The sequence below is a fragment of the Gossypium hirsutum genome, chromosome A02, assembly GCF_007990345.1.
Source record: "Gossypium hirsutum isolate 1008001.06 chromosome A02, Gossypium_hirsutum_v2.1, whole genome shotgun sequence".
Classification (NCBI taxonomy): Eukaryota; Viridiplantae; Streptophyta; class Magnoliopsida; order Malvales; family Malvaceae; genus Gossypium; species Gossypium hirsutum.
In genome coordinates, this window is record NC_053425.1 from 1,434,869 (window position 1) to 1,452,122 (window position 17,254).

Consider the following 17,254-nt stretch of genomic DNA (forward strand, 5'->3'; position numbering starts at 1 on the left):
ATTTTTAAAATCCACACATGCAAAAATAATCAAATCATTGTATCATTCAAAGAAAGAAAATAAAGAGTTAAGCAAACAAGCAAATAACCAATAAACCAAATTAGCAATATATATCCAACCTAGACTATATAAAACATTCAAGAATAAACACTCAAATCCATTAATTATCTATCGATTGAGTCTTAGCTTAGTTAGTATCAATATTGATATTATTGTCAGAATAGAAAAATGTGGGATCGAGCACATTGAAATGTATTTATCTTTCTATTTAAGAGTGAAAAGGGGTTTTGAGTAATTCTAAATAGAGGTGTTCATTTGCCCAAGCCAGACTCGAAATATGTGTATAAAATTTTGCTCCATATTTGCAAAAAACTAATTCAAGCTCATTTTAGACCTGTTCATATTATTTTAAAAATATTTATATTATATTATATTAATATTTAATAAATTTATACATTTTTTATTTATTAAAATTTTTTATATAGTCATCTTAATATTATTTTAATGTTTACATTAGAGAAATATTATATATTTAGTATAAGTTTATTTTTTGATGTGTTCTAAAATATTACATAATATAAAAATATTATAAACTTAAAAACAAGCCAAGTCAAGCTGGGCTTATTAGGCTTTGAATGGGGTCTAATATTTTTATCTAAACCTAACTCAAATTTCGGACGGGTAATCCAACGCATAAACAAATTTAATTTTAAGCATCCACCGTACCCTTACTTACCACCACATTTATAGCAAGTTTTCACGACCGACGCAAGCTCCCCCGTTCCGATACTTCTCACTTCCATAACCTCGTTATCCGAAACATTGCTTCTTTTGATAGCATCCGAAATCCCTTCCAAAGTAGCAACTTTTAAGCCCTAAATCTTATTCCAACATTGCTCTATTAAAACATTAATGTAAGTGTCGAGGTTACCTGCAACGTACCATGCCCCACTGTTCATTGGATGCTTTTCAATCTTGACATATTTGAAAAAGAAAAAATAAACAAAATTTGCCCTAATTTAAATAGGTTTATTATAGTTATTAGTTGAATCAAGAAAAGATCAGTGAAACCTATACAAATTCAATTAAGTCGGTTCGGTTAAAACGGTCTCGGTCTAAACCGGTTACAGTTTCGATTTAACACACGAAAATAAAGATGAATAATGGGCTTAATAATACATGAAAATAAGTTAATTCATTTAAATTTGTGGCTTTTACACCAAAGATTTGTAAATTTCTTTATAAAACATTATACAACAGATTCCCATCATCCTCTTAACAATTGAAGTTACCTGATTTTTGCAATTAGGGTGGAAGTCTTTTTGCCAACTTAGTACGTAAATGAACATTCTAGTGAAGGTAATTAAGGGTTGAAAATACGAATACCGCAACTCCGGATAAGCACGACAAGGCTTTTCCGGGTACATAGCATCGAGTTGCAGGATTCAAGCAATGTTGTCAAATTCCCAAGTTGGCATCAAAAGATGTCTGTCACACGATGTGAGAAACACCCGGGCTATCTGCGGTGTTCCCGGCTTCCACAACCTTTTGCATTGCTTTGTTACATCTGAGGAAAGATCCGAAAATTATCAAATGGTTTGAATCAAAAGATCGATATTGTAACATGGAGCAAAAGGGTAAAAAATTGTATACCTCCAAGGAAGATGATCGAAGAACATATTGGGAGAAACGATGATATCTTTTAAATCATCTCGGCTTGCGAAGAAGGCTTTGTATTTCTGATGGTCGTCATGGATTCGCCAGCTTTTCCAGAGAGGGATGTTTAGGTTTTGTGATTGAGGTACTATATGAATTAGGAGACCTGGTAAATACATCTCGGTAGGATCAGTGGCTGAACTGTTTTCAGATCTCGAGACAGTTTGCATAAACTGAGATATCGGATCATCCGATTGGTTCAGAACAGAAGCAAAAGGATTAACTAGATCGGTATTCTCGATATCGACATGGTTTTGTCTGCCGTCATTCCCGTCATAGAGGCAAGACTCTTGCTCTTTGTCCTCACTTTCTGCAAAAGTAGTTAACCCTTTCAGTAAAACTTTAAATCTATATGAGTTGGATTCAGGTATGAATGTTAGATATGGTTGTAAAAGTCTCATGGAAACCCTTGTAGTAGGAGTTAGAATGCATTTTGCCTCCTCTATTAAGAAAACGTGCAAATTAGTCCTTATACGTTATATCAAAGAACAAATTGCTCCTTTCAATTAAAAATTTCATCCATTTGTACTGTTAAAAGTTAGTTTCGCTGACAAACCACGTGTACTTCATATTGATATACAGGGACCAGTTTTTATCAGTAGAAATAACGGAATTTGTAACAAAAGGATCATTTAACTCTTTAATCTAATGTATAGGGACTAATTTGTCCATTTTTTGAATAGAAAAGGGCAAAATGCAGTCTGACTCCTAGTATAGGGCTTGCATGATACTTTTACCTGGATATGACTTTACGTCGAACATGGGTATGCTTCAGATATGGGTATTCGGAAAATGGACGAGTCTGAAAAACATAGCTTTACATGCAATGATACAAACAAGTTTTAACTTTTACGTATAGGTAGTAGCAAAAGATGTTATTTTTACCATCATTCAAATACTTCACCTTTGCTTGATCTGGTAGAAGATTTGGCCGGTTCTGGCTCAAGCTCTATACGGTTATTTTTGCTTGCATAAAGAAATTGACGTGCGAGTCTCAAAATCAATGTTGTATCAGCTTGGGTATTTTCTGATAATGCTGTTATTGCAGATGCACGAAGCCGGAGGATCGATCCAACTGAAAGGCGGGTAGAAAATTCATTGTCGTGTATAATGCTGCAGAAAGCTCAAACACTTACAACGAAAAAGAAAAGAAAGAAAAGGAAAACATGAAATTTTTGGATAAAATTAGTCATCATGCCTTTAAATATTCAGTTGTACGATCACATTCAGAATATTACCTTGTTATAAAATCAGAACATGCATCAGCCACAACCGAATCCACACATGGAAGAGGTCCATAGGAATAAACATGTAAATTCGGGAATTTCCCATATAGCTGCATGGAAAGCAAGAACAGAAACTTCAACATAAAATAAAAAGAAAACAAGCTTTTCCAGTGAAATAAATGGTTACATCGTCAGACATTTCCAAAGAGAAAGCAAATGCATCATATCTTAAGAAGTAAAACTTCAAGACACAAAGAATACAAAACTCTATGGGTGGATGATCTACTCGTACTTAGGTGCGAGTGTTTGATATGTATCTAATATGAGTATGTTTCATGTTTTTCTAGGTAAAAGTACCATAAAGCCCCTATACTATGAGTTAGATTGCATTTTACCAAAACTAAACAAGTTAGTCCCTATACATTAGATCAAAGAACAAATTGGCCCTTTCTATTAAAAATTTCATGCAAAATGCAGTTTGACTCCTAGTACAGGGGCCTCTATGGTATTTTTACCAGATTTTCTAAGTTTTTCCATATATTTGAAAGATTTGTAAAGGGTCACATCCCCATACCTGTATCTATATATACACTGGATAAAGGTGTCAGATATCAGTTTACCGTAATTCATTTGTATTTTTTAACGTGCTTATGTCTATTTCAATCATTCAGCATGGTATACAAGCAAACAATAGAATATCAAATAAGGGAAACCATACTCTTATTCCTAGCAATGCAGCAATCGAACCTCCCAAGGAATGCCCGACTATGCGTAAATTATAACCTTCACATTCACATCCCACTCCGAGCAATGAAGAAACAAAGCCACCAGACTGAGATTCTGCATCACCATTCACATTCCATAGAGATCAGCTACTGCATAAGACACAATAGGGTAAAAGTATCATAGAGGCCCTTGTACTAGGAGTTAGATTGCATTTTGCCCCCTCTACTTATAAAATGGGCAAATTAGTCCCTGTATGTTAGATTAAAGAGTAAACCGGTTCTTCTATTGAAAATTCCATCAGTTTCTACAGTTCAAATCTGGTCCCTATACATCAACGCAAGGTACAGTGGCATGTCATGTGTAACTGTCTAATTAGCCAGTTTTTAACGGTAGAAATGGATGAAAATTTTAATAAAAATTTTAATAGAAAGGACCAATTTTCCATCTAATCTAACTTACAAGGCTAATTTGACCCTTTTTTGAGTAAATGGGGCAAAATGCAATCTGACTCTTATACAAGAGCCTCCATGGTACTTTTACCAACACCATAGTATGTACAGTTTTATAAGTCGAGCTAATAACAAAAACAAGAGTAAAAATAACAATTTCCTTACCATCTCCCGGATACCCTTCAATCTGTGTGTAGAGATCCCTAGCAGTTTCTACTATACCTGAGTGCCCAAAGTGCGGGAAAGATGATTTTACTCGTTTCTTGACAGAAGGATGAATACAACTGCTACTGCAAAGTGGAAAACATGTCACGTTGGTTAAAGACACCGGCAAACAAAACAAAAACAAAATAGAATAGCATAATTTACTTGTATTTTGGAGGGGAAAAGAGTGATGTTTTAGCAAAGCCAGACTATACGGGTATGTGTCTGACACTCGCACTACAGAGACAGGTAAGGTCAGATTATTCTATATATTTAGAGAGACCTTGGAGGTCATATCCCCATATCCACGTGTCAAACACATGTACTTTGAGAAAATGAAGAGTTAGAGTAACATAGCTATAACAACCATATGTATATGCATATATGAAAATATGCGTACGTAAATTTGGCACCCACATATACTGTCCTGCAGATAAGCATGGATGCACAAAAAAGGGAAGGAAGGGGGGGAGCGACAGAGAAACTAACTTTATCAGTCCATCCAAATCCACCTCAGTCAGGGAACGTTCCCGGCCTAAACCATCAATTATGAGGTCTTCAGGGGTCTCAGTTCCTCGTACGGCAATCACTACAGTTCTTAGCTCATGTAAAACCACAATGAAATATGCAGCTTCACATTTTTTCTAGTTCAGAAAATAGCAATGAGTTAGAAGTAAAAACATATAAACTCATTCCTGACGACGATTGCAAAGCAACCATATGATAACAAAAATATCAGAAGTGGCTCATGCTTTGACATGTAGATAAATCAAAAGAATGAAAGTAAACTCACTTGACGAACACGACCTCTCCGAAGTACTTCAGAGGGTAAATTGACAAAATTTATAAATGCTGCTGCATGACCTCGCAACCAGTTATCACCATCGAGGGTAGGACGCCTAACGATGAAAGAAGAACTTGTATAAAGAAAGTGGCATCCAATAGATCTCTAGATGATATTATTAACATGTGCCGAGAAGTGAAGAGCTAATGTTTTAACACGGTAAAAGTCAAATCCTTAAATATGAAGAAGTATTGCATGCAAATATCTACTCAAACATGTGAAACATAAGATTGCATAAATTGATGATCATGCTATATAAGTTATCATGCACCTCAAGTGAAATTCGCCTTTATATTGACAACCTTTTACGAGTCCACGGGGTTAAAACCCCTTGCCTATGGAGCCATACACAAGGAAATACAAAAGGATTTCTTCCAAAATCAAGCAAAGGTCCCTGCATTTGTAAAGTTTTACTTAAATTTAACATGTAAATCACGGTAAGTATAATAAAAAACAGTATGCTCTGTCATAGTACCGTGTATGCAGCCTCAGCAAACTTATGAAAAGCTAAAGCTGCTTGCAGGTGTTCTACAGGTGCCTCAACAAAATGTTCACTGGATTTACTGGCTTGACCATGTTTCTGCAACAATGCTAGACCTGAAAAGATGATGCTTCTCATGTGTCATGCAAAAAATGCTTTTGGATTTGATATGCAATCCATAAAATGAAACAAACCTGTCAACAGTTCTAAATGACCAGTCCCTGATGCACGGTAAGCAACAAGATCGCCCAATAGTTTTGCTACTGAATATACTTCATCGTCTTCAATCACAGTTCTAGACAAAGAAATGAAATAATTAAAAAAAAAATCCAATGGCTCATACAATAATGTTTTCATTTCATTTCAAATTGCAGAGATACCTACAAGTATTCAATACGTCCCATACAGCACAAAGCTTCACGAATTCCATGATCAAATATCTCTTGATAATGAGCTTTCCATGCATCATCTTGGGATGCATAATAAAACCTCCATCTTAAGACATCAGATCCGGCACAACATTGTAGAAATGCAATACAACAAGCCATGACCAGAAATGAAAGCATTACTTTTCGCTTCCATGCACGACTGAGTGGAAACCCTCCTGCATTCAAAACATTGCCAAAGATCAGTGCAAGTTTCCACAAAAACTAGGAAAAAAGAATTTTTGCAATCAAATTTTAAACCGATTAAAATTGCAACTCTCAAAGAATATCAAAATATCACTAACTTCGAATCAGATCACAGAACAACAATAGGGTCGACAATTTAAAGTACTGGAATTTCAATGAACCTAGTTATGTTTGTTGAGATTTCTTCTTCTCTATATTGAAAAATCAATTCTTTTTGCAACTTCAAAGATAAGGTGTTGTATCAGCAACAAATGAATATAAACTTTTGGAAAGCCTTCATGGATGGTAAAAGTGCTATGGAGACCTTTGTACTAGGAGTCAAATTGCATTTTGATCTCTCTACTCAAAAAATGGGCAAATTAGTCCATGTATATTAATTAAAGAGCAAATTGGTCCTTTTTGTTAAAAATTACATCCATTTGTACTGTTAAAAACTAGTGTGCCGACGAAATAACCAGACAGCGACGCATGATGTGCCGTGTATACCTCATGTTGTTCTACAGAGACCAGTTTTTAACTATAGAAATGAATGGAATTTTTAATAAAAGGACTAATTTTCTCTTTGATCTAACATACAGAAACTAATTTGTCCATTTTTTTAGTAGAGAGGGCAAAATGCAATCCAACTCCTAGTACAAGGGCCTCCATTGTACTTTTACCCTTCATGAATTCCACAAGAAAATGGACCGATTATTCGACACAGAAAAGCCAACAAGAACAAGGGATTTGAAATAGTAAGATTAAAACAATTAAACCCCTAATTGTTAGATTCAATTCAAACTTCGCAAATTCAAATTTCTGTGAGCTTTTCCCACTGTCATTATCTCACATATAGACATTTTAAACCATTGTGATGTGTCACACAAGAGTTAAGTAGTAAAACTAAGGCTAAGAGCAGTGTAGACATTCAGAGATCTTAAACTAAATCATGAAACACTACTTTTTCGTTATTGTGGAAATTGTTAGCATATGCCCGAACATTAAAGGCTTAATACCAGTGCAGGAAATTTAAGCAATGACTTGCATGCATATAATGAACATTTAATCAAAGATAACAAAGATTTTTTTTCACTATGACTTCAGCTATTAACTACAAATGACATGTATCTTCATTACTTCCTACAATGCTTGTTGGACTAATATAAAACATAGGAGTTTCAAGTTTGTAACTTCTTTCCCATATACAGCAAATGCTATAAATTCAGTAACAAGTCCTTTCTTTATTCCTTATCTACTTACTACACATTGATAAAAATATTGAATAAAAAAAAAAACAGTGCATAATTGCATATGAAATTTTCCAGAACAAGCAATATCAACTTAAGCTTATTACTTTAAAATGTAAAACAGAATGAATGAACCGAACTTTTTTACCTACAAAACACTTAGTTGAAAAATGTACGTCTTCAGAGACAAATGTAGCCACGTTAACTATAAGATAAAAAGCACCCAGAATTTGTAGCACAGTAACCACCATGGCAAACCGGCTCCACCAAAGCCATGCTTTATATGTCACCTATTAACCCCTCCCCCCCAAAACCCCCCCAAAAAACCCATTTTAGATTTCAATGTACATTCTACAAAAAGAAAAACCCATTAAAAAGTTAGTAAAGAGCAAGGAGAGGGGAATTAATACCCTTCTATGCTGACGAATAACAGCATCGAGTACTTGAGATTCAGAAGAGTTCTGGGTTATAATCTTAGCAGTAGCTTCTTGGGTAATTCCCAGTCCAATCATAGTCCCGATCCTAACGGCGGAAAAAAACGAGACAACGATGATCGGCAAAACTTTATGGGGTCTACATCCAGGGAATGAAATGGCAACCACGATTCCACCCAAAACAACCACCAGCAAATTCAACAATCCGATAAGTATAGATATTAATCTCAAGCTCTTGATCCACATTGCTGGGGATTGTTTTGTTCTTTGGGTATTTGCTTTTTTTTAAACAATCAAATTGAATTAAAGGACTATCTATATGAATGAAAATATGTTGTTTTTTGGGTACATCGTTAAGATTAAATTGGGTTTTTCTTCGTCGTTTTTGATGGAAAAAAAGAAACGAAAATGGAGATCCAAAGCAGGACGTGAAATTTGTTTTTTGGTGTTTGGCTGATTTCACGCACTAAGGACTTCCATTGCAGGAGAGGAGATGGGGCTCTCTGCAAATTATTATTATGCATATGTTGGTTTGGCGTTTGTGGATTTATAGTCAGCTTTTTTGCTCCTCGTTCGAATCGTTTTGGTTAAAATTTGTTGTAAGTCCTTGTACTTTTGTGAAATTAGAAATTTAGTCACGATTAATTATCGTATTGGCACTTGAACTTGGAAACAGTAAATCGAATTGTTACTTTTATAAGGAAGATTATTTCCATAATTTCTCTAATCAAGTTTATACTCGGTTGATTTGTTACACACAGGGTTTTATAAATAGGAAGTATAGAAATATAACTCATTAAGGTAATAAATTGTACATATTAAATAAAATTGTATAAAAAATATTAAAATTAAGCTTTATTTTTCTAATTTTTTTTTAATTTAATTAGTGCGAGTTTATTTAATATAATTTATTTTAATTACGGAATACCTTACTAAAATTGATACTTAATTGATTCATGACACTAACTCATTCAACCACTTCAATAATAGTATAAATATATAGCGTTTAAAACCTAGGGTTTCATGCCAACTTACATAACTCTTGCCACTAGGTAGTTTTGTTCTCAATTTTATAGTTTTTTTATATAATTTTATAATATATATTTTTGTGATGCAATGTCTAAAATTACCCGTAGTCCCTTCTCAACTCTTAAATAGAAGGATAATTCGTTTCAGCACATTCAAATTTACGTCCTCCCACACTGACAACAATACCGTTATCAATTAAGCTAGAACTATGTAAAATATAACTTGAAATGGAGCATTTGGTATGGAGGACCTAAGTGATAATAAAACTTGAAGTGGAGCAAGTTCGGGTGTATATTTATAAGTAGAGCAAGCATATGCATTGTTTTATATTTTTGTAATATATATTATTTTATTTTAATATATTATAAAATTTATATCCCATAACTTATATAGATAATACCATAATTCTATGAAAACATTAAAAAAAAATATGTTGTTTAAATTTAAAATTTTAATAAAAGAAAAATTATTTAAAATATAAAATATTAAATTAAAATAATATATTTTAAAAAATATATGTCGACCTAAAACGAATTTTTATTAAGTCAATATAGTCGGATTTGAACAAAATTTTAAATCTATATTTCATATTGAGTCAAACTTAAACAAGTGTAAAATATATATATATATAAATCCTTGATCCAACACTAAAGCACCTGAACTCGCATATAAATCATGTCACTAAAGAAATAGTTTAGTGATTTCATGAAATAAGGAAGTTGGAAGTTGGAAACATAAACAAAAAGGTTGTACCATAAAGTTGGGTAACAAAACATTAAAAATGGTCATTAAAAGCCCCTTGTACTTCAAAACTTTTTGAGCAGCTAAATCTCATTACTTTCTTGCTGAAATTGCCTTAATATTTTGGCAGACCTTCATTCTGCAAATTTAATGCTTCTTACCAAAGAAGGCCCCCCAAGGGCCAAAATATAATACATATACATATACATATACATATACATATATTTATATATTACATGAAAAAAGGAAAGATTATATTTACTGTTATTGAGTACATTGAACAAAACATTACAAGTTCTTCCAAAGGATTTTCTCAAGAAGTCATAACTCGAGGAAAACTAAAACGGGTCATAGTTATATGAACCAATTGAGCTAAACCCGAGTTTGACACGAGTGTGTTAGTTTAAGAGACTTAAGGTATTGGGACACTTGGTAGGTTGCAATGTAGGGAAAGAGTGGACATACTTGCAATTAGGACAAGCAGGGGAGGATTTGGGGAGGATTACAAGAAGATGACAATTTAAACATGGCAAAGCCACCATGTTAGTGGTGCTTGAAAAATGTTGTTGTTGCTTGTTGTTGTTGTTCGAGTCCTCACTGGAGATCGAACTGCCATTGAAATGTTCCGAGCCGTTGGAGCTTGTTGGTGAGATGTTGAGCTCCAGGTCTAGTTTATGATCTTTAGGCCAATTCCATGTCTTTTCCAAGGTTTTCCTGTTCATGTAGTACATTTTACCTGACTGCAAAAAAAAAAAAAATCGAAACAACCCGGTTTTACTTCGACTATTCGTTAATAATCCTCCAAATATATGAAAAACTTTATACTCGTATAAAACATACATACACCGAAACCAACATAGTATATGCATATACATATAAACAACATGAACTAACAATGAAAGAATTCAGAGAATAAAAAAAGCAGAACATACTTCAAGATCCAGGCATTGTTCCCAATCTAATGGCAAAGGGTCTTTAACTTGAAGATCAACACTGGTTTGAAACTGTGAATCAACATTGAAGAACTGATCTGAGAAAAGCTTCCTTTTCTTTGAAGGAAAATTGAAACCATCAACTTGATGATGATGAAAATCAGACGATGGACTAAAATTGCATGTTTTATCAGCTGAGACACATTGGCTTGAAGCCAAAGACAACTCAGTAAGTTCCATAAAAACTATGGATCTTTGGGGAAAATCATCAAACAGATAAGAGACATGCAAGGAGGGGGATTGTAATGCTTAAAGAAGAAGGGGTTGGTTCTTAAATTGGGTTCATCAAACTCCATTAAAAAGGAGGACAGAGCCAAGCATTAAAAGTGGCAAGTAGATATCACTTTAATGCACCCAAATTTTGCCTCTCTTCTTACCAAAAAAAAAAAAACTATTGAACATTAAAATTGAACTAAACATGACAACCTCAAAATCTAACCCCCTCCCCCCCCCCTCTTTAAATTGGTGAAAGTTCTTCATAAATTCCTCCAACTCCCCTCCCTTTCTTCATCTTAAATTTTCATGAGTTGAGTTCTTGGGGGAGTAATTATATGTAAGAATTTGAACTGACTAGCTTTATATATGTATATACATGAGAGAGAGAAAGAGATGCAAGAGTGCTTCCTAGCCATTAAAAAACGGGACAGGAGACAAGGGTGAAACCAGAAAATTTTCTTGGAGGGCCAGACTAGAAGTAAATTATAAATGTTTGAGGGGTAAAAATGAAATTTAACTACTGTATTAAATTGTATTCTTACAATTTTTAATGGGGCTCTAAAGAATTCTACCACTTTGAGGAGAGGGCCAAGGCCACTGCCGGCCTCCCTTTAACTTCGCTAACAGGACGTCAAGCTGGTGAGACCTCCATTGATTGAACTAAGTGGTTGTATTAGAAAAGGAATTTAAATATAATTGATATTTAATAAAATATGTATTTTATTAAAGATTTGAATAAACTATATTTAAAGGTCACTAAATTATTAATAAATTTATATTTTGGTCATTTAATTATAAAAAATTACAAAATGGTCTCTGTTGCGGAAAGGATCGTTTCGAGAACTCCGATATGACTACAAGTAAATTGACCGGAACGAAAAATAAAGTGAACACAAGGATTTACGTGGTTCGGCTTTAATGCCTACGTCCACTGGCAGAGGCGAAAAGAAATTTCACTATAACAAGATGAAGATTACAAGTGTTTTACACTCAAGACACAACCCGAGAACCTCACAACTCTCAACCCCTATAGAAAACCCGAAAGCTAAAATCCTAGCTTTCAAAGAACAAGCTTTGCTCTCTCTTGGTTTGGGATGATGAATATGGCTAATGAACCTCTCTATTTATAAGAGAGTTCAAGGACATAATTGTCCAAAACTTTGGCAAAGATTTGTGGTTGAAAATGGACACCAACAACCATCCACTAATCCACTACCACCAACAACCCACTACCAACAACAACAATCCACTACCAATTTTAAGCCATTTCTTAACAAATCTCCACCTTGGCTTGAAATTTACCAAGCTGAACATCATAGTGAATTCCTCGAACTGGATCACCTCTTCCAAACGCCTCTCTGGCGCTAATCAATCCCGAATACCTATCAAGTCCAAGCAATGCTTGAACTTATATGCAGGGATCACCTTAGTTAACATATCTGCAGGATTCTTCTCGGTAGCAACCTTGCTGATAACAATGTCACCTTGCGTAACATGTTCCCGAACAAAATGATATCTGACATCAATGTGTTTGGTCCGTTCATGAAACATCTGATTTTTAGTCAGATGTATGGCACTCTGGCTATCGCAAAATACAACAGTGAAATCCTGTTGTAAACCCAAACTGCTTACTAGACCTTTCATCCACAATGCTTCTTTCACTGCTTCTGCTAACGCCATATATTCCGCCTCAGTCGTAGATAAGGCTACGGTAGACTGTAACACAGCTTTCCAACTAATGGCTCCTCCAGAATAAGTGAAAACATAACCCGTCAGAGATCTTCTTTTGTCCAGATCTCCAGCATAATCAGAGTCCACATAGCCCGTGACACTGCTAGTGCAGTCACTCTGATCATATACCAAGCATAAATCTGCAGAACCTCTCAAGTACCTGAGAATCCATTTCACGGCCTGCCAGTGTTCCTTGCCAGGACAACTCATGTATCTGCTGACCACACTAACTGCATGTGAAATGTCTGGACGAGTGCAAACCATTGCATACATCACGCTTCCAACTGCACTCGAGTATGGAATGTGAGACATTTGCTGCTTTTCTTCATCAGATTGTGGTGACAACTCTGCAGAGAGTTTGAAATGTGGTGCCAACGGAGTACTCACAGTTTTCGCTTTATCCATGCCGAAGCGTTGAAGAACCTTTTCAATGTAGTTCTTCTGCGACACACGAAGCTTGCCCGCCTTGCGATCTCTGTGAATATCCATGCCCAAAATTTTCTTGGCAGCACCCAGATCCTTCATCTCGAACTCACCACTCAACTGCGACTTTAACTTGTTGATTTCCGACATGTTTTTGGAAGCAATTAACATGTCATCAACATACAGCAACAAATAAATGTGCGAACCATCTGAGAGCTTCCGATGATAGACACAAGCATCATAGTCACATCTTGTGTAACCATGCTGAATCATGAAGCTATCAAACCGCTTGTACCACTGCCTTGGGGATTGTTTCAATCCATATAAAGACTTCTTTAATAGACAGACATGGTCTTCTTTACCAGGAACTGTAAAACCCTCTGGTTGACGCATGTAGATTGTTTCCTCGAGCTCACCATGCAAGAACGCCGTTTTTACGTCAAGCTGCTCAAGTTCTAGATCAGACTTGGCCACCATGGCAAGTAATACACGAATGGAAGAATGCTTTACGACTGGGGAGAAAACTTCATTGTAGTCAATCCCCTCTTTCTGAGTGAAGCCTTTAGCAACCAATCGTGCCTTGAATCTAGTTGCTTCAACCCCTAGGATGCCTTCCTTTTTCTTGAAGACCCATTTGCAACCAACTATCTTCTGGTTACTTGGCGGCTTAACCAACTCCCAAGTATGGTTCTTGTGAAGAGATTCTATCTCCTCACTCATAGCAATTGCCCACTGTGCCGACTCATCACACGTGACAGCCTCATTATAACTGGAAGGTTCTATACCAATGGACTCCGCCACACTGAGCGCGAAAGACACCAGATTAGCGTAACGCGGATTTGGTTTGATTTGTCTCTTCGTTCTTCCAGTGGCAATGCTATATGGTTTTTCTTGAGGTGACTCATCTTCATCGGAATCTTGCACCTCAACTTGATCATCCTGGACTGAAGTACCTTCCGTAGGAATTGGAGCGTCCACCTGACACTCCACCTGCTTCTCAACACCGTGATCTCCCATTCTATCTGACTCCTCCTTTTCCCGGGAATTTGTGGTGGATCGAAGCATGGATGACTCATCAAAAGTCACATCTCTGCTGATGATGAACTTGGACGAAACCGGATCAGGACACCACAACCTGTATCCTTTCACCCCTTGGCCGTATCCAAGAAATATGCATTTCTTCGCCCTCGGTTTGAGTTTTCCCTCATTTACATGAGCATACGCAGGGCAGCCAAACACTCTTAAACCAGAGTAATCAGCAGGAGAACCAGACCATACTTCCTCAGGAGTCTTCAGCTCAATAGCTGTTGATGGAGATCTGTTAACCAAATAACAAGCAGTATTAACAGCTTCAGCCCAAAATTCTTCACCGAGCCCAGCATTTGATCGCATGCAACGAGCTCGCTCCAAGAGAGTTCTATTCATGCGTTCTGCAACTCCATTTTGTTGTGGTGTTCGACGAACAGTGCGGTGTCTCACTATTCCTTCATTTTTGCAGAACTCATTGAATTCACCTGAGCAAAACTCCAAGCCATTATCCGTCCGGAATCGCTTGATCTTCTTTCCTGTTTGATTTTCGATCAAAGCTTTAAATTGCTTGAAGTTGATGAGAACCTCATACTTGCTCTTCAGAAAATACACCCAAACCTTTCTCGAGTAATCATCGATAAAGGTAAGCAGATATCTGTAACCACCTTTAGAAATTGTCGGAGAAGGCCCCAAAGGTCAGAATGGAAGTAATCCACTGTGCCTTTTGTCTTGTGAATCCCAGTGCTGAACTTTACCCGAGTCTGCTTACCGAAGACGCAGTGCTCACAGAAATTCAACTTTCCTGTACACTGCCCAGACAATAATCCTCGTTTGCTTAGCACCGATAAGCCTCTCTCGCTCATATGCCCGAGCCGCATATGCCATAACTTCGTGGTGTCAGAATCTAGATCATCTGATGATGACACTCCCGCAACACCTGTAACCGAGGAACCATCGAGGAAGTAAAGGCCCCGCTCCAAATTACCACGTATCACAGTCAAAGCACCCGAGAATACCTTGAGAACTCCACCTTCAGCAGAGTACCGAAAGCCTTTCTTGTCCAACGTACTCAAAGAGATCAAATTTTTCTTCATTTCTGGAATGTGCCGAACATCAGTTAGAGTTCTAACAATACCGTCAAACATCTTTATACGAACTGTGCCAATCCCCATGACTTGACATGCGTGGTCATTTCCCATTAGTACTGAACCAGAATGCTTCTCGTATGTTGAGAATGCATCTTTCGAAGTACTTATATGAAATGTAGCTCCCGTATCAAGAATCCATCTCCCACCAGCGTAAGAGTCGGATACTGCAAGAACGATCTCGGCATCACTTGAAGAATCTGCATCAGCTACATTCGCACGATCATTTTGTTGCTCCTGTGATTCTGATTTCTCCTTCCTTTTCGGACAATCTACCTTCATGTGCCCGTACTTCTTACAGTAGTAGCACTGTATTCTCTTCTTGGACTGCGATCTAGGATGGCTTTTACTTGAACTTCCACCCTTTGCCTTGGATCTTCCTCGAGCAACCAAGCCTTCGCCTTCATTGTTTTCGACCACCTTACCAGTGATTTTCTTCCTCAACTCACTGGAACTTAAGGCATTTTTCACCTCCTCTAGAGTCAGGTCATCACGACCGTACATCATTGTATCAACAAAATTCTCATACGAGGGAGGCAAAGAACACAAAACAATTATTGCTTGGTCCTCATCATCGATTTTGTTATCGATATTATTCAAATCCATGATAATGGAATTGAATTTATCCAGGTGCTGGGAAACAGGTGTACCTTCCTCCATCTTCAGGGCATAGAGTCTTTGCTTGAGGTAGAGCCGGTTCGTCAATGACTTCGTCATGTACTTGCTCTCTAACCGGAGCCACAAACCGGACGCGGTTTTCTCATCCGCTACTTCTCGTAGCACTTCATCTCCTAGACATAGCAGAATAGCACTATGTGCTCTTTCTAGCATGTCATCCTTTTGCTCTTCCGAAAGCGTGCTTGGTAATTTATCTTTACCAGACAATGCTTTTAGCAATCCTTGTTGAACCAGCACTGCCCGCATCTTGATGCGCCATAAACTGAAACTATTTTTCCCGGTAAATTTCTCGACATCATACTTAGTCGATGAAACACTTGTAGCCATAATTTGGAACCTTTGAATGAATGATAATATTTTCTTCCTGATGTGAAAGATCAGACAAAGCTGCAGTCACAGGGCAATTCAGAAAATATTATCACTCCTTCAACTACGCTCTGATACCAATTTGTTGCGGAAAGGATCGTTTCGAGAACTCCGATATGACTACAAGTAAATTGACCGGAATGAAAAATAAAGTGAACACAAGGATTTACGTGGTTCGGCTTTAATGCCTACGTCCACTGGCAGAGGCGAAAAGAAATTTCACTATAACAAGATGAAGATTACAAGTGTTTTACACTCAAGACACAACCCGAGAACCTCACAACTCTCAACCCCTATAGAAAACCCGAAAGCTAAAATCCTAGCTTTCAAAGAACAAGCTTTGCTCTCTCTTGGTTTGGGATGATGAATATGGCTAATGAACCTCTCTATTTATAAGAGAGTTCAAGGACATAATTGTCCAAAACTTTGGCAAAGATTTGTGGTTGAAAATGGACACCAACAACCATCCACTAATCCACTACCACCAACAACCCACTACCAACAACAACAATCCACTACCAATTTTAAGCCATTTCTTAACAGTCTCTAAATTATTCGAAACTTATTATCTAAATCATTGGACTATTAAAATCAATGTTGTATGTCATTCTCTATTCGTATCACCAACACCAATCAAAAGATCTCTTGCCCTTTCTTTACTATAGTTCAGTATCTCTTCTCCGATCTCTAATAATGACAGTTAGATTAACTTGGATCTAAGGTATGTTTTTCTACTCATCAAAAGGTACTACTGATCCATCATACTGATCATCGAACCGTCACTTGGAGTTCTAGCCAAACTTTTAAAAAAGAAACTTAACAACTTAGTGACTTGAATAAAAACTTTTAAATAATTCAATGACTAAAATGAAACATTTGGAATAGTTAGATGACTATTTTGTAACTTTTTGAAATTGAATGATCAAAACATAAACTAACTAATAGTTTAGTAACTTTGGGGATAAT

The 17,254-nt window shown here is 36.5% G+C and overlaps 2 protein-coding genes across 4 annotated transcripts; both read right to left on the bottom strand.

Moving 5' to 3' along the window:
- Positions 1 to 1,176: 1,176 nt before the first annotated feature.
- On the bottom strand, positions 1,177 to 8,583 carry LOC107927336 (uncharacterized). 3 transcript variants are annotated; one of them, XM_016858402.2, is made up of 14 exons: positions 7,915 to 8,583; positions 7,653 to 7,794; positions 6,031 to 6,250; positions 5,841 to 5,941; positions 5,641 to 5,762; positions 5,468 to 5,559; positions 5,115 to 5,220; positions 4,811 to 4,965; positions 4,283 to 4,407; positions 3,661 to 3,782; positions 2,955 to 3,052; positions 2,621 to 2,829; positions 1,654 to 2,026; positions 1,177 to 1,567 (listed from the first exon to the last, which is right to left on the bottom strand). In XM_016858402.2, the coding sequence occupies exons 1-14, from the start codon at positions 8,182 to 8,184 to the stop codon at positions 1,492 to 1,494; spliced, it is 2,211 nt and encodes a 736-aa protein (XP_016713891.2). In that variant the 5' UTR covers positions 8,185 to 8,583; the 3' UTR covers positions 1,177 to 1,491. The 3 variants fall into 3 exon arrangements, with proteins under 3 accessions (XP_016713891.2, XP_040944082.1, XP_016713892.2); XM_016858403.2 differs by lacking the exon at positions 1,177 to 1,567 and having other exon boundaries at positions 1,978 to 2,026; positions 2,602 to 2,829; XM_041088148.1 differs by lacking the exons at positions 7,653 to 7,794; positions 7,915 to 8,583 and having other exon boundaries at positions 6,027 to 6,161.
- A 1,362-nt stretch (positions 8,584 to 9,945) lies between these two features.
- LOC107927339 (uncharacterized) lies at positions 9,946 to 11,325 on the bottom strand. Its single transcript, XM_041088151.1, has 2 exons — positions 10,641 to 11,325; positions 9,946 to 10,448 (listed from the first exon to the last, which is right to left on the bottom strand). Exons 1-2 carry the CDS (start codon positions 10,878 to 10,880, stop codon positions 10,107 to 10,109), a joined length of 582 nt encoding a protein of 193 aa, XP_040944085.1. The 5' UTR covers positions 10,881 to 11,325; the 3' UTR covers positions 9,946 to 10,106.
- Between the last annotated feature and the right edge of the window lie 5,929 nt (positions 11,326 to 17,254).